Genomic DNA, 23,679 nt, shown 5'->3' on the forward strand with positions numbered 1-23,679 from the left:
TCTGTGCCACCGCCTCCCGCAGAGATATTTTAGTTTCAGGTGCCCTGACATCAGTAAACCAGCAGCAGCAGCAGCAGTACCTGTTCAAGCTGTTTAATACCTACTTTTCCAATTTTATTCTAAGGCCCATCTCTTGTGTGCAGTTGTGTAGCCGAGTCCAGAGAATGATTTCTGCTCTGAAATTATTAAAAGAAATATAAAATGTGGATTAATATTGATGGAAATTCTAAATAAATAATGAGTTACACCTCTGGTTTGGCTAAAATAACTTGCCCCTCATTTTCAGATATGATTATTATCTATCTGCTAGAGTGGATCTGTGTTGTAATTACTGTATTTAACTTGTATGTGCTAACTGGGGCTTACACTCCACTGTTTTCTGTTTCTTCCCAGTATCCCCAGGCTCCCCCCTCCACCACAGCAGCACCCCCTTATCTCAGGAGAGGCCGTGTGCTGGATTGCTGAGTCACCTTTCGTGGGAGGTTTCCTTCTTATCTCCTGAGAAGCACAGCATTCAGGCAGTTGGTTGCAAAAGGAGGAACTCTGGGGGCAGGAGTTGCTGTCTTCACGGCTGTAGTATGGATTGCAGCAACGCTCGCCGACTTCCTCAAAGCCTCGCAGGCCTCGATGCTTCGCCTGACGAGGTCAGACACCCTGCGGCTGTCTGATTCCTGCAGGTAGAGAAGTAAAAAGTTTGCAGGACGGATGGAGGGAGGAGGGGGTGACTCCCGGTTGAGGCCACGCAGAGGGAATGCTGGGACTTGAATGTGACTCGGTGCTATCAGCGAACAAACAGGGGCGTCCAGTCATGACTGGGGTCTTCCAGGACCTAGAGATACCGCCCCCCCTCCACCCTCCCCCCTCCATGGGTGACACAGCAGCTTCAGCCGCTGAGAGCCGACGCACTGTCAGGACAATGATTCAGGCAAGCTTTTTAGAGAAGTTTAGATAAGTAGGATCGACCCTGATAATCATCCGAACATCTACGGACGCAGGTTTCTGCAGAGGAGTTACTTAACTCTGCAGCGTTTCAGATTCATGCTGCGTTCCGTTTACACCGGAGGTCGGGAGTTGATTTTAATGCAAACACTTTAGAACGTTCTTAAAAAGCCGTTCAGATTTAACTGTTCAAGAGCTGGAAGTCCAACTTCAGGGGGGGTTCTAGTCGAAACTTCTGACTAGCGTTGTGTTCCAGTTGCACTCAGAAGTCGGAATTTCCGAGTTCCTAGTCGGAATTTTCCAATAAAACAATCCCCAAAGTCGGATTTCCAGCTCGGAAAATCGGAGCAACCCCACCAATCCCTGACACAAGAATTCAAGATGGCTGCTCCTCACATCAATAGTTGTGAACACTCTGCTGACGTTTTGTTTTTTTCTCAAACAGTTAAATTAAAAGGCCTTTTAAGAACGTTCTGAAGCATTTGCATTAAAATCTAATGTTAACAACTGAAGTGTGGAACGCACCAAATGAATTCTTACGTTGCTCCAACTTTCCAAGTTGGAATCCTGATTTCAGGGGGCGTTCCAGTTCCAGTTCCAGGAGCTCAGAAAGTCTGACTTCTGAGTACAACTGGAACGCACCATAAACATCGTGTACAGGCTGCAAATCCTCAGCCACAAATCAAGCTAAACATAACCCCCTGCTCCCTGAGGTTAACCTGCAGCAAACCCGTGTTGCTGTAATTAATATCATTACCTGGCAAGTCTCAAAACATCATCAGGCAACGCGGCCGCTCGGCCGCTGAACAATAGGCTCCGGCTGGTTCTTATTTCATGGATCTTTAAGCAGTATTCACTGTTTCACATTTGGAAGCACGAGCCAGCATGTAACCCTTAATTGGTTTCAACACCTTAATAAGTCAAAGACGTTCAAGACTGATAATCACATTAAATAGTCCAATTTATCTAAAAAGTCAATTGCAAACTGAAAAACTCTCTTTCTTTAGGAATGCATTATGCTGTGAGGATGTCAGAGTAAATTAAATTCCCCTCTGCACACTAAAGCATCAATTTCCTTATGGTAATTATCTGCTGGAATAGACGTGTCACTAGAAGGAGTCAGGCATGCTTGACATTTAGCCTTTTTATAGAGAGGCGATGAGTAAAAATTAAGATGAGGAAAAGGAAATTAATCTCCAGCCCAGGCAGGCATTGAGAGATCCTGGAGGATAGTGGCTGAATCAATCACGATGTTTGTGAGCCTGTTTTGAAAAGGAGTCGGTGATGAGATTCAGACCACAGGCTGGAAAATCTGAGGAGGAGGAGGGAGGTGGTGGTGGTGGTGGTGGGGCGGGTTTTTTTCTTAGCAAATAGAGTTATGATTGCTGTGAGGAGGGTTGCTCAGTTTTATTGGCTTTAAATACAACAGCCTGAGTACAATACCTGTTTATAAGAAGGCTAACATTTCAGGGGAACGTGTTTCCTTGTTTTCTTGCCGAGAGTTAGACGAGAAGATTGATACCACTGTCATGTCTGTGAACTACATATGAAGCTAGAGCTAGGAAATGGTTAGCTCAGCTTAGCATAAAGACTTGGAAGAGGGGGGAATAGTCAGGAGATGTTAGCTTAGCTTAACTGGGCATTAAGACTGGGAAGAGGGGAAACAATCCAGAGATGCTTAGCTTAGCTTAGCATGAAGACTGGGAAGAGGGGGAAACAGTCAGGAGATGGTTAGCTTAGCTTTGCGTGGCATAAAGATTGGGAAGAGATGCAAATAGTCAGGAGATGTTTACCTTAGCTTAACATAAAGACTAGGAAGAAGTAGAACAGTCAAAGGGCAGTAAGCTTAGCGTTGTCAGATTTATTCAAAACTTTTATTCAAACGTGGGAAAAAGCAGCGAAAACATGATAGAAAGATAAAGATAGAAGCTAAAGCTACAGATCACCCATGAAATCAACACTGTTCCTGTAGAGCAGAGTGGGTCTTTATTCATTGTTTAAAGCATTAAAAAGAAAAAACAGCATGTGTATACATTGAGCAGCTAGCATAGCAATGATTAATGATTGATGTGCATGATGTGATCTTGCTTTACACAACAGTTTTGCAATTAACAGAAAAGTCTTTTCTTTGCATTTTAAAAACCCAGATCGTCTCAATAGAGTACTGTACAATACTCCATTACTCTGACAATTTAGGAGTCGAGTCATACCAGGAGTCTGATGGAGAGCTGATAACAGTTTAGTTTCTGTGGTTAGCGTCCACCAACAGAGGAGAAATACAACTCCTAGTAACTCCAAAGTTGTCGTATTTAAATGTTGTGTGTTCATAGCCGACATGTGTGCAGTTGCTTGGGCTAATCTCGCTGTTGTCAGTCAATAAATACACACACTTAAATAATGTCTCATTTTCTACTTTCTAGAGAATATTTGAAGTAGAGGTTTGGAGGATTTTGAGTTTTGATGGAGCTGGAGCTCTGAGGGAGTAATGTAACTGATTACTTTTGCTGTGGAGTACTTCTTAATGAAAAATACAGCCTGTGAAAGCAGGTGTATCGTGTCTTGTGCAGCTCTGAGTTGAGCTTTCTAAAATCCCCTGATGATCTCTGGTAAGAGTTGCATAATGGGAAATGTAGGACCAACATTTCTGGATATTAAAAACTAAAACTCAGGGTGTTTTAGCCTCTGCTTTGTTAAGCATGACCACTCTTTCTCTTATGAGTCCCAACACTAAAATCATCAAACTGTCCCTTTAACGGAGATAAATGTGAAATAATCTTAACTCCTCGCAAAAAAAAATCAGCAGTGTGTTGAAGTACAAATCCTTGCGAAATGTAAATCTAAACAAAAATATAAATGAAGAGAAACAGGAAAACCAGCTCATCCCTATTTCCTGTCTAAGCGTGAAGCTGCACAAACCACAGACATAAAGCTATAAGCTGGCAGACACTTAATAATGTTGATTTGCATTGGAGTCACAGCTACAGAAATCTAACACCTCTGTGTGATGTGTGCAGTCAGTGTAGAGTACAGTCTGTATTTAATATGTTTCCTGAGCAAATTGGCCCGAGTTAACACCAGAACATTGCTTATAATGGAGCTAATATACCCACTATAGTTTATACTGTTAAATATGTAACATTAAGTTTAGAAATTCCTCATTTCCCTTCAGTGTTTCCTCTGTTTTGTCCCCCTCTCTTTGCCTTTCATGATAGAAACACAGTGTGTGGGCTGAAATACACAAACGCACACACAAAGTGAGTGAGTGAGTGAGAGAGTGAATGTTTAAGAGGACAATGCAGGCGCTCACTACCCAGAGTTAGAAAACCACTCATCTAAATCAGGGAAATTATGATAATGGGGGCATCTCATTATTCTCCAACTCACTCCGAATCAGTCACTGACATCACATCATTATAGACGTATTCATATAAACAGATTGGATGGCATACAGAGGAAGCTGACACCTTCAAAACTTTCTCATCTGCTTTTGTCTAATGTCTCTTCGTGTGTGTGTGTGTTGTTGTTTTTTTGGCGTGCGAGGCAGGAAGTGCAGGTCTCAGGGACGGGTTACAGGGGGTCACGGTGGTCACCATCCTGGACAGGGGCGCCGCATACCCGAAAACAGACCGACACCCTGCCTCTTCGATTATCCTGTGAAAATATGCAGGTATCTTTATGAGATATTAATTTCTAAATCACTTAGGATGAAGTAAATGTAGTGAAAGACCAAATAACTGAGGCGACCATGGGCCGAGGCTTTAAAAAATACCCATAAGCACCCTGGGCAAAGATCCCGAGGACGTCTGACCGTTGCAGCAGACAGTTAATCAATCCAAGTGCTTGTCTTTTTCTCTGTTCTGGGGAAAAAATATGGGAGGCCAAGCCTAATCAGCAGAGGAAACAGATCTCACTGGGGGTGTCGGGCACCAGGAAAATGGATCTGGGTTGTGAAAAACCACGATTACCACGAGCTGCTCTGGATTCAGCCATCTGGAGATGCCTGCTCCAAAAGCCGGTAAAGTTCGCTCAACTGAGGCCCAACTAGGAAACAGGTTTACGCCTCCCTAACAGACATGCCAACACTCCCAGAGCACAGGGACGTTTGCTCTACATACTGAGATGTGTTTAAGTGCTTATCACTGAACTCTTCAGCTGACTGTTTTAGGGTTTTAAATCTTTAGATACCATTTTAAAAAGTAGAAATATCCTCCTCAAATTAACCTTGCCTTTTTCCAAGATTTCCAATTTTCCTCCTGTCTCTCCTCAGGAACAAACATGCATTGTTTGTTTTGTTTTTTGAAGCCTCTGTCTTAACATTTCTAATTACTGTGACCAGCTGCATCCAAAAAATAATAAAGCCACTCAGATATGTACAGGAATAAAAGAAAAGAAGGATGAGAGAAAGAAATCAAGATAAAATACATCAGAAAGACGTTTTATTCAACTGCTGTAATCTCACATGATCATTGGAGTCATTTCTTACTTGACTCATTTTAATTCTCTTGTATTTCCCTTGAAATACACAGATATCTAGAGTTTAAATTACATCTGCATTAATATTTGTAATTTATTCCCTCCTCTGTGCCTCTGTGCACCTCAGTCCTTCTTCTTATGACTTGTAGCAAAAGGATTTATCAGCTAAAAGATAAATTTGTGCTTGTAGTTTACACTACTGAGGAGGTTTTGTTTTTTGGTTTGTTTACAGAAGAAGTACCAAAGCGATTTGCACCAAACTTGGTGGAGGGATGAGGCACAGGCCAGGGAGGAACTCATTTAATTTTGGTCTAATGAGTAAAATTTTCCTTAACATAACAAGGTTGCGAGCATTTATAGATACATTCGTTAATTTCTCAAGAAGTAACGAATGGAGATGTGTAGGAGTATAGTGTGATTCTAGTCTTTATTCATGAGGTTAAACTATATGAAAAGAGTGAAGGAACAAACCCTTGCGCTGTTTTGATTTCTGCCCTGTTCATTATGATTTTATTCTGCAGATCAGGTCTATTCAGCCTATATCTAGTTTTAAAACACCATTTTAAAGATGATTAAATTATTAAATACAGCCTCAAAATAAACAAAACATACTAAATTATTCATTTACTGCATATAACCCTCTGTAATGTCAGTATTAATGATGATTAATCTAAAATATAAGCACATCTGTACGGTGGAGAGAGAATGCAACTTGAGGCTTGATGTCAGTGGAGTGCATTAGATCGCCCCCCAGTGGACATTTGTGATAACTCCGTCCTAACCCTTAAAAAACATAATGTGTGAAGATATGAGCAGTGGTGAGAGAGGGAAAGCTCAGTGGATACAACAGAATATTAACAGGAAACAAAAAGAAATGAAGACGATGACAGATTTATTAAATAGTTATGAAGAAAATAGTCTTTGCTTTGACTGATGAGACTTGAGAGACTGGCCTACAAAGCAGCAAACTTGAGGTAATGATTTATTTTGCTGCCTAAGTGGTTTCATAAAAAGTTTCTCACCCAGAGGAGCGTGCAGGAGTGGAGATAGCCGGGACAGAGACTGCAGCATCAGCACCAGGGTTTGCGTAGGCAGCTTTGCCTGTGTAACCAGGGATGGTGGTTCGACTGGAGGAGGAGGAGGATGGAGGTTCAGAGGTGGCAGCTCTTTCAGAATCTGTCTAGTATAATCAAACACATTTCACAGGTGTGTCTGACCGTGATGTTGGCGTGTACGGGGGCACAACGCTCCTCTTCAGGGTCAGAGGGCGGAAGGCTTCATCCATGTTGTCGATGTCGTCCATGTTCTCAGAGCCGATCGTCCCTCTGCAAAGACATGTACAGACAGGTGTTGATTGAATTCATGAACTCGTGCTAACATGGATGTAAAACACCTGTGGCGACCTCTCAAGGACTCACGTGTACAGAGGGATTTGACCCGACCTTGGACATCCACTGCAGCTGAGGAGGAGGTAAGGTCACTGCAGGTCACTCAGCATTAAAGGTTTATCTAGTTAGACTGAAGTGGAGTTTTCACTGATCGTTAGAAACTTACAAAGATATTGGTTTCTTGGCATCATTCCTCGATCGAAGCTGCTGCCTCTTCCACTCAGATCCAATAGACTTGGAAAGGAAAGCAACAGTAGAATTAATCAGGCTTCTGCATTAAGAAACAGCCTGATTTTGTCTTGTCCTGCAACACGTACAGACCTGTGACAGTGTTCAGGACACTTTTACCACATTGACTGGATAACATTAAAGGTGTGTTAACAGCTGTTTTCTTACCGGTCTAGAAGAAATGTTGTGAGTTCAGTATTAAACTCTGGCCCCTATACTGACTTTTTTGTGTTCCCAGCAGGTGAAAGCTGCTGCTGCTGCATTGGATAAAAGGGAAACCTCACCAGTTTAACACATCAGAGTCTGAATAAAGTCATTTGTGGCAGCAGAGGAAGTGGTGAGAAATCTGATAAACTGATAACTGTAAGTTAGCATGTTAGCACTTCCTGTTCTCTCATCCCAAAGTCAGTGTGTTTCTGGTTAAATGTCTGAAATAAGGTCTGTGGTTTTAACACAAGCTCAAGACATTTTCAGGTTTGATTCTCCAACATAAAATCTGTCAGTAAATCCCCCACTCCTGATGTTTGAAGCTTTTATGTGTCTTAAAAAAGGCGGTTGCTAACGAGTGTCTAATTTCCTCCAGTCGATTGTGTGATTGAGTTTAAACCTCGACTGTGTTCGTCACCTGTTGTTCTCCAAAGCTCACCTGCCACAGTTGGGGTTGGCTGTGGTAGCGCCTGGATGAGGGGCGCTCACACACCGGGTCTGCCATTTTCTCCAGGGTCGTCTCTGGTGCCTTCAAGCGCCGTGGTAGCTTTATATCCCAGCCTACTTCCTCATAACTCCTGCACAAAATGAACAGGGAGCTCTGTCCATTAAACATCTCTGAGCCAAGCGCCTTGAGTGTAATTGATTAACGTGATTCCCAAAGGTTATTTGCTTTAATTTGAATTCTTAAATAGCCCCCTTCGTTTGCACAAAGTACACTAGACAGCTTATTATCTGGGGAGCTTTATTCCTCCCTCAGGCTTTAAACAAAGCTACAGTTCATCTGCATGATTTCATTGAGCAGCAATTAACACAACAAGAGGACAAACTGCTCCCTGACGACATCAGTGGAGCACGAAATCGAACCCACTCACTCTCAATAACCCTCAAAGCAAGATGACGCTGTGTGTGGACTGTACATAACGAATGATGTGGGAAGTGAGCCTCATTATTATCATTATTATTATTATTTTCTGACCTCTGGGTGGAAGAGGTGTATCTGAAGTGTCGAACAGCCGGTGAGTCGTCCAGTGTCCACAGTTTCTGGTCAGAGGAGACACCATCCTTAAAAACAACAGGCAGAGGATAATTTTATTTTTCTTTTTGTCTTACATAAATACTTTATTAGTTAACATAAATATTACAAGGGGTGGCTGATAAATTGGTGTCCTGAGGTAGAAGATCTCTCTTACCTGCACTAACAGTCCAACTCTGAGTGATTCTGCAGAAAGTTTGAAGTTAATAACTTTTGTGATTTTTCTCTTTCAGGTCAACATCCACTGAAAGTTGAATTGAACTCGTCCAACACCTGCCCTGTTCACCTGATCTGGCCCGTCAGGCCACTACCTCTTCCCCAAGATGAAGAAGGAGCTCAGTTGAAGCCATTTTGACATGACCAGAGGAGGCTGCAGGTTCACGACCTCTGTCCAATTGGGACCATATTTCTAGGATCCTAGTTTTTCACAGCAGTGCCACCCAGTTGGTTTGGGTCACAGTAAGGTTAGGGTGAGCATTCAGTGAAAAATAGGTTCCCAGAAAGACTGTGGTCCAACTTTGCTCTGAAAAATCATGGGTTCGCCAAAGTCACCAGGATTCGCCCTCTCAGGATTATTTGTCCGAGTAGGTTCTCGATCATCCGGGCTTGAGGCAACTGGACTTCTTTTAGGTTTCTTGAAGACGTTTCGCTTCTCATTTGAAAGAAATCCGGCTTCAGTGGGCGTTCCAGTTGAAACTTCCAACCTTCCAGGAACTCAGAAATTCCGACTTATGAGTACAACTGGAACGCACCATAAACTGTCTGGGTAAGGATCTCAAGACTGCGTTACAGGTGGCTGATGGTGTTGTAGGCCACAACCTCTGTTCAACGATGATCAGACATGGATGGCTTACTTTTAACAACCCAAGAGGTTGAAAGACCTCAGACTCCCCAACTGGCCTTTAGAACTGATGAAGCCTTTCGAATAGGAGGCGAAACATCTTCAAGAAACCCAAAAGAAGTCCAGTTGCAACACTAAACCTCCAGTCTGGACCAAAGTGGTGGACTGAAGGACTGATACACAAAGTAAAGACAAAAATTCTGATAAGTGAATCAAACATTTTGATGTTTTAATGCATCAGTGAGCAGCATTGTGTTCACTTCTCTCCTCCCACTTCTCAGACCGTTTAAACACAGGCATCAATCAAGCCTCCATTTATTAGACAACACTTTAAAACTCTTCACTACAGCTGAGTGCAGTAAAGCCGCTGCTAAACCACAGCAATGTATGTCAAGGTAATTATGATGACCTCAATTAGCTGACTGAGAAACAGAATAATAAAGCATGATTATGTTCTCAAAGTGAACACCTGCCCACATAACAGTGGGCTGATGTGAAGCTTTAACATGTGTGCTGAGACCTGAGGGGAGGAATGTGTTTATGGGTTTTATATTTAATGTGTTATGATAGTGAAGTGATTAATTCACCAGAAATCAAATGTTTGTGGTGTCTGCGCTGCAGATTGAATTGTATAAATCAGTAAATGTTTTTATGCCCTGAGAGCTAAAGAGGAAAAATGAGAACAAAAATCTATTGAGGTTTATGAGTACAATGTATATGGAAGTGAATAAATGTTGTTTTGCATCGCACTTCAGTAGGAAATCCAATTCAGCCATCACCCACCTGAGGTCCAGTGTGTTTATCAGGGAGACTGCTGTGCTTCGCTGCTTTAACAAACGTCCTCGGTGAGTTTGGTTGAACTTTATCAGCACTGGTTGAACCTTAGGACAACAGAACAACAGTAAAGTGTCTGAGATAAAAGCAAATTGGAAACTCTAACTATGAACAGTGGTAACTGCGCTCAAGGCCAGATTACCCTGTGAGAAGGCCCCAGGGCAAAAATCAGCAGTAGGTCCTTATTGACCCCTCGTTCCTCCCACACTCTGTGAACTGGGTATCAACATCAGGTAAAAAGCAAACAGCCGACTGCAAATGGAAGCATAATTATACAGGATTTTGCCTAGAGATGCTAGCTACCCAAAGAAATTTAGATTTTTCTTCCCAGAAATATATCTAACATGACTCGTTCACATCTGGAAAAACGAATTTCAATTATTATTTTTTATTGATTTTATTCACTGTATTTAAATTTTGGTGGTGATTGTGGTGTTATGTAAATCACAGTAGCGCTACAGCAGTTCTGATCCCAACCTGTGGGAGGCAGCAATGTTCCGGAAGGCGTCCGGTCTGCCGGAAATTCAGAAGGCGAAGAAGAAGAACGCTCAATCACGCTCGCGCGTCGGTTGCACCTGCCAGGTAAAACACGGCAGAAGGTGCTTAATCACCGAGTAATTTCGGAAGATGGGAGTAATACAACCACTTGGATGGCAGCTGCCGATTAACGTCACTGACGAAGAAGAAGAAGAAGAAGAAGAGGGTGTTGGGTCGTCAGGATGGTCGCCATCTTGGAATGGGACAAATAAGGGTATGTCAAATTATTATTATGATATTTCTGTTATTCGTGTATCTAAAACGCAGGTCTCCTCGACTTTGTTGTTGTTTAATTTAGCTGTGCTTGTGTAGATAATTTACAAGTGTTTGTGTATCGTTAGCATGCTACGTTAATAAGCTAGCAAGCGGTTAGCCGCACGCAACACTGTGTATGAATGAATGGTTGCTTTTCAAGACTTCTTTATGGAGCTTCATTGTGGATGAATTTTTGGTGACATGTTGGAGAAAACCATATAAGGAATTGCGGAAACAGCACGCTAGTAACGTTAGCTAGCGTTAGCAGCTACGTAGCAGATTAGCCACACGTAAACAGATCTGTAGATAGTAGCAAAGAGTTGTCTACGTTATTTAAGACAAGAGATATAAATATCTCAGAATATTTTTTGCGTTTTATCCAACCCTCAATGACTTGTTGTTGTTGTTGTTATTGTTGGTCTTTTTCTTCGGGTTGTATTGACGGTTGGTAAATCAGTTTATAGGTGTTACTGCCAACTACTGGACTGGATCGAGTCTGAGTCTGTTGACCAGTCAGGTTCACTGTACAGGAAGCAGGCAGGACACTTTACAGGTGTGCAGCTGAGATGTAAACAAAGACAGAGTTTGAAGATGTTAACAGGTGTTGTATTGTATCTCTAGTTTCTGTTTTGTGTTCATGTTTCAGTGCTGCACAAAAAAGTTGTTCTTAGGGAACAAAGTGATTGAGTGAGACAAGAGTAACTAATCTGCCAATTACTTTCTCGATGTCTGGAATTGTGAGAAATGCCTCAAACACTCTTTACATTTGAGAAGTTGGAGCCAGAGAATGGCTACAGTGGTTATAATGATTAATGGATCATCAGTTAATTAATTACTTAATTGAGCCGTTGTCATTTCAGTTTTTTTTATGAGTTTTCGACTCCTCAGCACTAGATGTACTGTCCAACGTCATACGTCTGACCTGCACGACTTCTGATATAAATCATGACAGACAAAAGAAAAGAAAAGAATTAATATTTAAATATAATCTGAGTTTTACCGTTGAGTCTTGCTCTCAAGACTGCGTCAGGGATCCTCCTGGAGTTCCAGGCCTTGTCCTCGCTCAGGTCCACACTGACTCCAGAGGGATTTGGGGCTGTTTGTGGCCTCTCTCTAAAACCTGGCGGAACCCACAGAGCAGAGGGCACATGACGGAAACCTATGAATTTCTGTCGACCTTTGACCCCCAGGTCTACCTCTGCTCCGGCGCTCAGCTGACCACAGCAGGGGTCCAGCAGGGGAACGTCGTTTCGTAACGGGGCGAGGGCGACGTGCTCGGCAGGGGGGTGAAATCTAGAGAAAGGAGAAGTCGATCGTCCGGGTTCGAGTCCATTTCTACCACCGGTCTGGTACAAACTGGTGTTCAGCCGTTTTATGACGTGTAGCTCTGCAGAGAAAGGCTTGAAGGAATCCACAACTGCAGTCATTACTGCCTGTGGAGGAACTCCAGAGTGTGTTTGTATGTGTGTCTGGTTGACAGAGCAGGTCATACTGTAGATCTGCTGTCAGGCATAATGAAGCAGTGAGTGCCGGTTACCCAGAGACAGTCGTTGTTTGCAGCTCATATCAAATTACTGACATGCAGAGAGGCCACATGACCTGCTCGCTGTGGAGGTGTGCAGCTACCTTGACACAACATTTATGTGGGGACATTTATTCTGTGTTTGCAACAATAATGGGAGGGCAAAGATCTAATAAACATCCCCTAGTATCTATTTTGGACGCCACACGCCAATGATTCACCTCAGGGGAGCGTTCACGGCCAATAATGTTTCCTTTGAGCTGTTGTATTTTGGCAACCTACAACTACTAATTTATCACAGCGACCAAATAAAAATGTTTTGTCAGTAGTCAGGGGCGGCTAACGTCCCTGGAATATTACTCCACACAGATGTGTTTTGGTGGCAAATAATAATGAGAAGACTTGGCCTCGCCTCAGGGTTTTGTGACCTGACCCTCCCAAGAGAATGCTACATTACTTCTAGTGATGGGTTAGGAATAGCTGATTTTTTTTATAATGAAAATTAAAAAAAAAACCTCTCCTCTGTGGAGGATTGCAGCTGTCTGCTTGTCTGCCAGCTCGCCACTAGATGGAGTAACAGAGCCTGAATTGGCAGGTGGTAACACTAGAAACAGGCTTCTGAATGCTGTCGAGTCCCTTAAGAACTGAATGACAGTCCACAAATATCACAGCAAAAGAATACAAGTCCCAGTTGCAATATTATGATGATACATTATGAGCTTAAAAATACTATTATTGTACAACAAGGTGACCATAAACCTGCCTCAGATGCACTTCAACTCCCTGATGAAACATTAAAACGATTTTCCTTAGTGTAGCAGGGTAAACAAGGCGTTTTCATAAGCAGAAGAGGTGTGTGTTGATGGAGGAACTTCAAATGTGAGCTTGTGTTTTTAAAGTTGACAGTGAACTAAATGAAAAATATGTAAATCACACGGGTGCAAAAAGTGTTTTTTTTTACATAAAAAAGGGGCTGTAAATCTGGTGCATGTGCGGATTTGAAAGAGCTGTCTTGTAGTCAGTGGAGCAAGAAAACACCAAAGACTACGTGCCTCAGTGCAGATTTTAATTAATGAGCTGGAATGTAAATATGCAGCATTAATATATAGGTGTGCATAGCGGCTACATATGCATGTTTTATATGGTATTAAGGCGCTCTGGTTAGGTGGCATTTTTCTTGGGAGAGAATTAATGTTAATGTGTTAGTGAGGGTGATGGTAATGCTAGCTGATAGATGATTTTTACTCAGGCTGTCATTAGCAAATGTAAACACCCGAGAGCTGTTGAAAAGGATGTGTTAAAAATAGCCTAATTAGAGTTATTCTGATAACTGAGTGGTGAATATGCCCGACTCCCACACAGTGTTCCTCCACAAAAAGAGAGCACAAATGACACTTGTGAGATCTGATGTTGGCTCCTTTTGAAATCACACTCTGGAAACATATATATAAAATATATTTATAAAACATTTGTTGCATCAATCTTAGGTCTCATGAGAGCTGTGCTGATTGTATAGTCATACAGCTATAATAAATGAGGTTATATAGGTCCAGAGGTCTGTGTGATTTATTGCAGTCAGAGTCCATTAATTATTCCTGCATCAGAAATTCCTCCAAAATAAAATAAGATCTCCCTCTATGCTCTGTATTCCAATTATTTCATAGGTTTTTCCTGTTGTTGCAGGAATTTAAATACCACCCTCCGCCCTGCGATGACGGTGTTTTTTCAGATATTTCTGGAGAGAGGAATCATTACCATCGGAGAAGCCCTTGTTACTGAATCCTGTGTTATTAGTCAGCTTGTCTGCCATTCTCTAGACTCCTCCACAGTCTCAGAAATTATTTAAATCTCACGTCTTTGCCCATGGTGCCGGGCCCGATGCTACAGTGCAGCAGCCACTAATATGTGCAGGCTGAGAGAAACTGTTGCTCTGGATTAAGAGGCATCGTTGCTGCTGCTGCAGAGGGTCATCAAAACAAAGTCACAATCGCAGTGTTGTGGCTGAAGACAATGCTGCTCTGGGCAGGGCATTATTTTTGTTAATCAGACGACCAACAGTGCTGAGGGTGACCCAGGATGACACCTCAGGATCAGACAGGCAGGGGCCGGGGAGGAGATATGGCTGCCAGGCAGCGAGAGGGGTGGGGGTGGTGGATCATCCAAGAGTGGAGAGGACGCTCCAAAATACAGACAGGCAGCATCCTTCATGTGCAGGGGAAAACTGCACTTCAAGAAATTAAGCAGATAAATGGGAGCAGATGACTGACAGATATTAATGTCTGCGATTGTTTGTGTTGTTTCTATATAAAGCTTTGATGCATTAGGCGCCTGCAGATACCTGTAGGGGCTATACATCTATCTCTTTGTGTGCATGCTGTACAACAGGGCTCCATCCATGTGTGGCTCTTAATGCATCCACTTCTGGGATCATGTCTTGTAAAGTGATGAAAATGCATGGCCATATTTATAGCGTTAGACCCCTCGAAGTCATGGCTCGTGGGTCATATTCATCACACTGTAAAGGCAGCGAATTGATTACTGCCCCGTTGACCATGCGTGCATTAGATTAGAGGGCAAATTGGCTGGGGTGAACTCTCGTCTCGTGCTGTGTGCGGCACTCTTCGCCCATTTGGAAGAATCCAAACAGAGAGAGAGAGGGAGAGTTGAAGCTCCCACGAGCGGCGGGGGTAGCCGTGTCCTCAGAGAGCGGCCGAAGGCTTTATTGTAGTGCTGCTTCCCTGCCCTCGGTCGCTGCAGCTCTCCCGCTTGTCACACTCAGTTAGCTCAATGAAGTAATGAATATGCCGCTGTACATTTTTCATGAGGGAGGTGGGAGTGAAAAATCTGCTCTTTATAATGCTTTTAATATGGAAGTTTTCACACACGCTCTTCCCCCGCAAAGCACCCCCCGGGCTATCATGATGCTGCATGAGCATGATGTTTAATGTTAACATTCCCCAGGGGAGAGTCAGCATAATGCAATGTCACATTCAGTGATGAATATGTTGACTGCAGCAGATACACAAGCAGCTGTAAATCATGAGTAAGTTGGGATAACAGCGCCTGTCCTCTTTTGGGAAGAAGGCAGCGTCTGCACAGGGAATTTAAAAAAAGGAAAAAGTCTCACTGTACTGTGAGTGAGTCACCAATTCAGGTCTCACATCATTACAGTAATTAATGAGTTTATAAGGAAGCACACCCGTGAACTTCCAAAAACGGAGGGCTATTAAGTATGAAAGGGAGACATAATGATCCAAAGATGAATGCAAATGAACACAAGCGCCATTCAGGAATAATCAACAAGTGAGTAATTAGGCAAATTACTAAGGTTTGGCATATTTGTAACTATTTAAAATGAAGTATTCAAACTATTTAAAATGTGGAAAAACAGAAAAATGCTGAGATGATGCTACTGCCCAGCTGCTGTTTTAGATCAGAGGATTACTTCTGCAGCAAACAGGGCGCACATGGAAAGGTTGTAATGAATCTCAACTAATTAAAGAAATAAGAAAATAAGATTTGAGTTTCTGGAAGGAAAATAAACAATAACTAATTAGTTAGACCAGCTGAAATGTAGCTAAAGGAGGAAGTAAACCTCAAGTAATGGATAAGAATGTGAAAGTATTAGCTGAAAGTAGGCTAATAGATTAAATAAGTAGTTACAATTTGTGGATAAATGCTTAAAATAGATAGCTAAAATTGTAAACAGTAGATAATTAGTTAAAAGTAATGAATTAACATCTTAAATATAGCTAAGAGAGGATGCTAGCTTCAGGTAATGGAGAAAAATGTTATATTATTAGCTAAAATAGGCTAACAGGTGAATTAATTACCTACAACACCTTGATTTATGTAGTTTAATGTCTCAGTGTTCTCAGGAATTCAAGTAGTAACAAATAAACTCGTTCAACAGATGAACACACTTCTTTCTACAGAGGAAATCAAGTACTATTCAGAAAGGTTGCTTTGCTTTCACCTTTCTGTCCGGTTCATCCCAGACCAGCTCTGTCTGCAGAGTCTGGAGTCCGTGCTGGTCTTCCATCATTTGAAACCCACTGTCTAGTTCTCTGCTGCTGAGGTAGTTCTGATATAGCCTGGAGGGATGTTCTGGGTCATTATCTCACTGTAGGATGAACCTCTGACCAACGAGTCTGACTTCCTTTGTTACTTGCCTTTTTCTGGCCACTCGGATAGCAGCTACTACTTCCTGCAGTACAGTTTCGTAATAATAATACATCAGTTGTAGTGTGGTAACACAATTTGTTCCAAAACTGCCTTTGTACACACAGAGGGTTTGTACAAAATCAGCACAAACTGAGGCACCTGTAGGAAATGTTTCCTTTAGCTTTCAAAGCTTCATTTACTTGTACCAGCTTCTTAATCCCTGAAAAGGCCTGTTTTATATCAAATTTACATATGTTTGGTTTTTAAACCTCATTGTTTATACTGGGAAAATGGGGGTACTTTAAGAGAGAAAGCTACCCTTGAGTAATGAAGAACAATTTGAAATTATTAGCTAAAAGTAGGCAAATATGTGAAAAAATAGTTTAAATGAATGGTAAATGCTTAAAATAGATAGCTAAAAGTCTAAACAATTTAAATAATTAGTCAGAAGTAAAATAGTTAAACAGCTTAAATATAATATAAGAGAGGAAGCTAGCCTTCAAAATATTAGCTAAAAGGCAGTATAGGTAAACAGGTGAAATAATTAGCTAAAATTAGAGACTTAAAATAGATAGCTAAAAGACGTAACAGTTTAAATAATTAGTTAAACTAGCTGAACTGTAGCTGAAGGAGGAAACGTGCCTCGAGGAATGGGTAAGAATGTGAAACTATTAGCTAGTTTCACAAGTTGGCTAATAGATGAAATAATTCGCTAAAATTAATGCACTTAAAATAGATTCTTGCTAGTTTAAATGATTGGTTAAAAGAAATGGATTAACAGTTTAAATATAGCTAGGAGAGGAGCTAGCTTCAAGTAATGGATAAAAAGTGTTAAAATATTAGCTACATGTATACTAATAGATAAACAGGCGAGATAATTAGCTACAATTAATTGATATATACTTGAAATAGACAGCTAAGAGTCAAACAAACCACTCAAACTATTAGTTAAAAGCAATGGATAAACAGCTGAAATTCAGCTAAAGAGAGGAAGTGATGTGTAAATGGTTTAAGGGTCCAATGTCTCAGAGTGGTCGTTAGGAAAACAAACTTCACCAAACCAAACTAAAAATAAACAATTCAGTTGTATGAAAAAATATTGTAATATCCACTTTTATGCAGCGTCACTTAACATCCGCTTTAAAATCAGGAAGGATGTTGTTGATGAAGGGGCCCATCTCCACTCATCTTACGGGGAAGTGGGTGAGTCAGACTGTTTTAGATCATTTCTATTTTTAAGGATATTTCTGTCTCTGTCTCCAGGTGTCTCTGATGGTGGCGTACAGGACACTACTCCACATTTCAGCTTTTGATCTGTGCACAGTGACACACCTCTGATTTTCAATTACAAATAAGACACTGCATTAGGCAAAGAAACACTGTGAGTAATGGACTTTCTCTGTTGCTCAGAAAGATGGACTTGTCCCTCGAGACCTGGGTTTCCATTATTAAACCTGCAACCACATTGCCCACCTGGGCTGTTTCCAGTCCGTCTGACCAAAGTGAAATTACCTGCTTGTGAAACTTAACCATCGTAAAGAAGCTGCAGACTGTTTGTCCACGGACTGAACCTCCATTTCCTCTCTGCCAGGTTGGGGCGTTTTATGTTCTTTGAGGGGAAAAGAAAAAAAAAGGAAGCAAAACAACAAATTCTGCACTGAGGTCTGACATCCGTACAGTTTTCATGCACAAAAATATCCCAAGGGAACAGCAGCATGTGAGCCAGTGGCTAATACATTCACAGGGGCACTCTCACAGTATGTATCAAGATGGATGATGAATTACCATAGAAGGAAATAAAAAAAAGAAAACCCAGGATGAATGTTGTGTTGCAAATACAAAAACTTAGTATTCTGCAGCGCTGAGACAAAAGCTGCTTCTTTTATGATAACCTAACAATCCACGCTGCTATCTCCAGTCTGACAGCAACTTATGCAGATGTGCATGGCTCAGCAGTGCTCCACTGAATTGAACCCCCCTCCCTCCCTTGAAAAGTGTTCAGCAAGCAGGTCACATTGGCTGCCTGTTGTGGATGAAATGCTGAGGCGCTGTCCTCTAAGATGCTCTAAGGTTTATCACTCACCTACCTGGCCTGTAACAGCCTCTGATGGATAGGGGCCAGATTGAACCTCCAGCCTGCATCATTTAGAGAAAATAGGGGGGGTTTGCTTTTGCCCCCCCCCCTCCTCCAGGCTTAGATTACTCTTTAACACCAAAGCAAAGCCGGGGTAGTTGTTTCCTTCCCCGCATCCCGTCCCTTTAAAACCCAGTCGTGGTTAATCTGGCCGTGTCTCTTCTCCAGATGTGCTCCGCAGATGTACGAAGACAATTCAACACTCATCTGGAGGCAAGTCGAGGCAGGGAGGTGAAATTGAAAATGTGAATGTCTGGATAATGGCAGGAGGAGGGAGTGCTAGAGATATAATACCAAATCTATAAAGGACAATTTCAGGCCCCAGACTCTGGAGAGCCAGCCGCTCAATCATGAAGTGATTCACAAAGATTGATCAAGGAGCGTCGTAATCACATGGGAATGTTACATGTGGCTCCAAGGATGACTCGCAAGAACTCTCAGGAGATTCAAAGCTGGGATTTAATGGATTTGAGGTGATGTGCTTAGAAATCATTTCAGAAGGTGCAAATAGAATCCTCAAAGCATTTTACCAGCATTTAGCAGCTGTCCAGTGAAATTAACGTTCAGAACAGTCGAATTTAGACGCATAAAGTCGCCGTCGGAGAAACAGAGGGCTGGAATTTTACCCTGTAATCTTGCAGCTGAAATTCAAAGGGCTCGGGCTCTCTGAGAGAAGAATTGGAAATCTGCTAATGAACCGCGCGGTTGATAACAGTCCCATATTAAGCAGAAAGTCTAAAATGCACTTACAGATAACAAGCCTTCTTTTATTTAAAAATGATCCCGGTTAAAAGCTCAGTGCTCCCTCTGAAATTGAAATAAATGCTGCAAATGTGACATTAAATATTCATAACCTTCAGCTGTCATCTGGTTCTTCCTGTTTGAAGATAAATTTGCAACAAAAAACCCCCTCAAATCCTACATAATTATTCCCTGCTAATAAGTAAGAAGGTAGATGAGATTATGGGAAAGTGAATTCCTCGCTGGTGTGGATGCAGGCGAGTAAACTGCACTTTGAACCTTTGCTTATTTTCCTGTCTTACAGGCTCGTGGAACATTTTCACCTCTGTTGAATCGTTGTCTCACAAAGCTTTTAATGCATTTCATAAGACTCAGACAGATAGAGGCCATTGACTCAGACTCACGCTTGTGTATGTGAAATCATGAAAGTAAACCTGTGCTTTCAGAACTTTAGATTGAAGTTGGCACTGAAGTGGTTTGATGTAAAGCTTCAATCAAATGACTTTTTTTTATTTTATTCTTCCCCGAGCTGCAAAAACATTCATATTAAGTCTTGACATGTTTAAGGAAACTGCTTGTGTTTTTATATTTTTTGTAATAAAACAATAAGACAGGACTTATTATCATTTCAAAAGACTCAATAAGGCTTTACAAATTTCACTCAGCACATTACTTTATCTACTCGCTTTTGAAGATGTTGGTTTTCAGCTCAGTATCTCCCTCAAGCGTGCGTAGTAAACTAATTTTTCAGTAAATGATTGGCAGAGAAGAGATGCCAAAAAAGGGAGGAATGTGTGAGAAATCCAAAATACTATATATAAATAGATAGATTTTTAAAAAATACTGTAGAAATAGGAAAAAAACCAACATCTTAATCAGGATTTTCCCTATCATTATAACACTTGAACCAAAGAATGGAAAAAACCTGTTCTGGAGTGAAAGGATAATATATAATATATATTTTCTTTTTGAATAGAGTGAGTACTAGTGTATGTTGTGACTTGTTTGTAGTTGTTGTTTCACGATATTAATTTTTCATGTTGCGATTATCTTGGTCAAAATAATTGCGATAATCATGAAAATATGCTTTAAACTCTTAGATTGATTTGAACTGTTCCTCATGGGCTGTGAACAAATTAATGTTACGATTAACCTTAAAGGAAAAACTGGTAAATTGCTGTCAATTCAAGGCTCCACTCTATTTGATGTTTAGCTACATAGCTAACGTTTGGCGACCAAAATAGCATCATAACAAACATTTAGATAAACGTCAACGTTAGTATAACTAAATCAACACTTGCTACATTAAATAACTGACAATAATGTTAATAAAGTTTTGTGAACAGAGCTGGATGGTTGTCATGGTGACAGACTTAGTATTCTGGAATTACTTGAAAGATGCAGCTCCCCCTTGTGGCAGTTAAAAAATAAATCTAGACAGTGGTTTTCAAGTCACTTGTGAGGATATTAACGATTATCTCCGTTCAAGATTAACACGATGATGGAAATTCACTTTGATCAACTTATTGTGAGTGTCTTTGTATGTGAGTTTTTCAGAGTTAAACTGTTTGGTTAGTTCAGTTTAACCTGCAGGAGTTTTTGTTCTGCTTCCATAGAGGAGATAAATTAAACAACATAACATCTCCCAGCGTTTTACTGCAGAAATAAACCGGGGAGAAAATCTGTCAAACAGCCAAGAATTACATCTGTTACAGATGATGAGCTCTGAAAAATGTCAGAGAAAATAATTATGTGAGGGGAATGAGAGTGAGAGAAGAATCGACTGGGAATGTGAGCTGTCTGCAGACATTGAACCGAACAAAACTTTTGTTAAAAGCAGCCAAACACTGTTTTGTTGTCAGGTTGCTATGGGAAGATGAAAAAACTACAGTTCAAATCCATTCACTACCTTGTAGACCTAGAAAAATTACTTCACTTGATCAGTGAGCATTTTTCGCTTTTCCTCTTGCTAATGTTCATATCTTAAAGGATCAGTGGCTCTGTTGGCAGAAATGGAATATAATATATACAGGTCTGACTTTATTAGTGTATAATCACCTAAAACTAATAATCGCTGTGCTTTCATTCGCTTTGAATGAACCATTTATATCTACATAGAGAGCAGGTCCTTTACCCTGGAGTCTGCCATGTTTCTACAGTAGCCCAGAATGGATAAACCGAATACCTTATATATAGCTACACAAACGAACTTCTTTACTTGACACTTGATGTGGTAGTTGATGCCATTTTGTCCCCTGATGGCCACCATAGACTCTCCAACTGCAATCTTCATTCTCACCACTAGATGGCACTAAATCCTACACACTAGTCTTTTAATATATAAATATTGTTATGATAACAGTCTAAAAACAATATGAAAATTCCTATTTATTCAACGCATAATAGCCAAACAAAAAATTCTAACTTTTTGTAGCAAATTTCGGACAGGAAGTTAGCATTAAAATGAATTAGATAAAACATGCTGATGTTTCGCAGGTGTTCAAACGTGTTTACCATCTTAGGTTAGTGTGTTAGCATGCTAACGTTTGAGGCTTTTATTTTGGAACTGAATTTCTGTACAAAAATGTGTGACAATCCATGGGTAGGTGCTGAGATATTTACAGGCTGGAAAAATCAGAGTCATTACGGGTCCTCCTCTGGGGACAAGGAATGTCTGTAAACAAATAGCTTGGGGAACAGTGGCAGGGACTTTTAAAATTTAACTGGTGAGATAATCAGATGGGAAATGTGTTTAAGGATCAGAGGAATTTTACAAAGATTTACTTGTGTTTGCAAACATTATACAAGGACGCTTTAAATTATGAATCAGTAGAATAAGCTGGTTATTTTACTATCCTTCAGCACAGGCCAGTAACTGTAGAGGGTTTTTATTTTTTCTCCGTATGTGAAAAGTTCTGTTGTGAAACTGCATGCTGATGAATTTCAGCTTTCCTTTGTTGACCACAGGGCTTCTCAACGCTTACGATGCCTTCATTTCAAATGACAGAGCTGGCCGATTGCTATAAACGAATAATGAATTTCATCACCTACTGTAATATGAATACATCTCATCTCGGTGCAGCTGCAGTACACATTGTCCAGAACAGGGCAGAAGCCTAATTACATTGTTACAGCATTGGGGAGCTAATCTCTTATGGGTTCCTGCAACAGATGTGTCGAATTAATGGCCCATCTTTGAAGGAGTTTAGGTGCTTACGACTACTGGGAGTTTTATTTTAAAGTTAAAAACCCAGCCTCAGCCCGTCTTAATCACAGCCTTTCTCTATCCAATCATACACAGAATTGATCTTGAATAACTGCTGGGATATGAACTCATCTAAAGCCAATCGTGAGTGTTAATGACCTGGACAGAGCAGATGGAGGTGACAGATAACATCCCCGGTCAGAGTCATTACTTCACAGGCTGAGACGCAGCAGGAAAGCTGCTTGGGAAATTAGACATAAGGGAGTATTATGTTGTAAAATGAAGGAATAGAGGGATGACACGGCAGTAATTCCTCTAAATGGAAGAAAACTAGGCACATTAAAATGAGCTGTTCGTATCAGGAGCGAGTTTTTTTCTGTTCATGGTGGATGGGACAGAAAAATCCCATAGTCATTTACCACTTGTATGCACGAGCACAAGTCCTGTTTTCCCTGAATGAATGAGTGTCGTTTGAGAGGACCCTTACAGTCATAGAAACAGAGCAGACCAGGAAACCTTAATAGATCTGTGCCACCGCTCCCCCCGCTGCTCTGAGAGAAGCCTGTCACGTCGCATGTACATGCATTTAGGCTTATTTACCTCAATCCCGCCGGCCGGCTGACAGGCACGTCTCACTGCTGGAGATGCAACATCGTTGTCTGGCAACCCCCCGCCTCCCTCGGCCACAACCCTCCCTCGATCAAAGACTGTTGGCGGCAAAGGGTGACGCAGAGAGCGCCACGTTGCTTATGCAAAAGATGACAGAGAAAGCAAAAAAAAACCAAACACAACATCTGCATCCATTTATCACAGCCCTGCCCTTCAGTGCTCATAACCTGGACTTAAATTATTAATCATCATTTTGATCTGCTGGTCGATGGGCCCCATGGCTCAGCCAAACACATGCATTCATTACTCCTCATCCTCAAATTGAAGATGAAGACAAGAGGAAAATATGCTATAAGCTGCATGACCTTTCAATTTATACATTTTGGAAGCAAATTGGGATCACGACATTGGAGCGTCCACTTTATTTATGAAGCAGGCGACTGTATTCTCACTTCCAGCCTCTCTTGTTTATATTGTGATGCTTATAGCTATTGGAAAATGAAACCGCAGCATCACTAAATAACTTAATATCCTCTTGACAACTCATTAAATATTTACCTGTAGCT

General features: G+C 41.2%; 1 protein-coding gene across 1 annotated transcript; it reads right to left on the minus strand.

Moving 5' to 3' along the window:
- Nucleotides 1-702: 702 nt before the first annotated feature.
- On the minus strand, nt 703-12,779 carry spata48 (spermatogenesis associated 48). Its single transcript, XM_051076637.1, has 8 exons — nt 11,739-12,779; nt 9,896-9,993; nt 7,675-7,875; nt 6,967-7,034; nt 6,831-6,872; nt 6,630-6,737; nt 6,435-6,539; nt 703-4,590 (listed from the first exon to the last, which is right to left on the minus strand). Exons 1-8 carry the CDS (start codon nt 12,226-12,228, stop codon nt 4,431-4,433), a joined length of 1,272 nt encoding a protein of 423 aa, XP_050932594.1. The 5' UTR covers nt 12,229-12,779; the 3' UTR covers nt 703-4,430.
- Nucleotides 12,780-23,679: the final 10,900 nt, after the last annotated feature.

The sequence above is a fragment of the Lates calcarifer genome, linkage group LG16_LG22 (genome assembly GCF_001640805.2).
Source record: "Lates calcarifer isolate ASB-BC8 linkage group LG16_LG22, TLL_Latcal_v3, whole genome shotgun sequence".
Lineage (NCBI taxonomy): Eukaryota > Metazoa > Chordata > Actinopteri > Centropomidae > Lates > Lates calcarifer.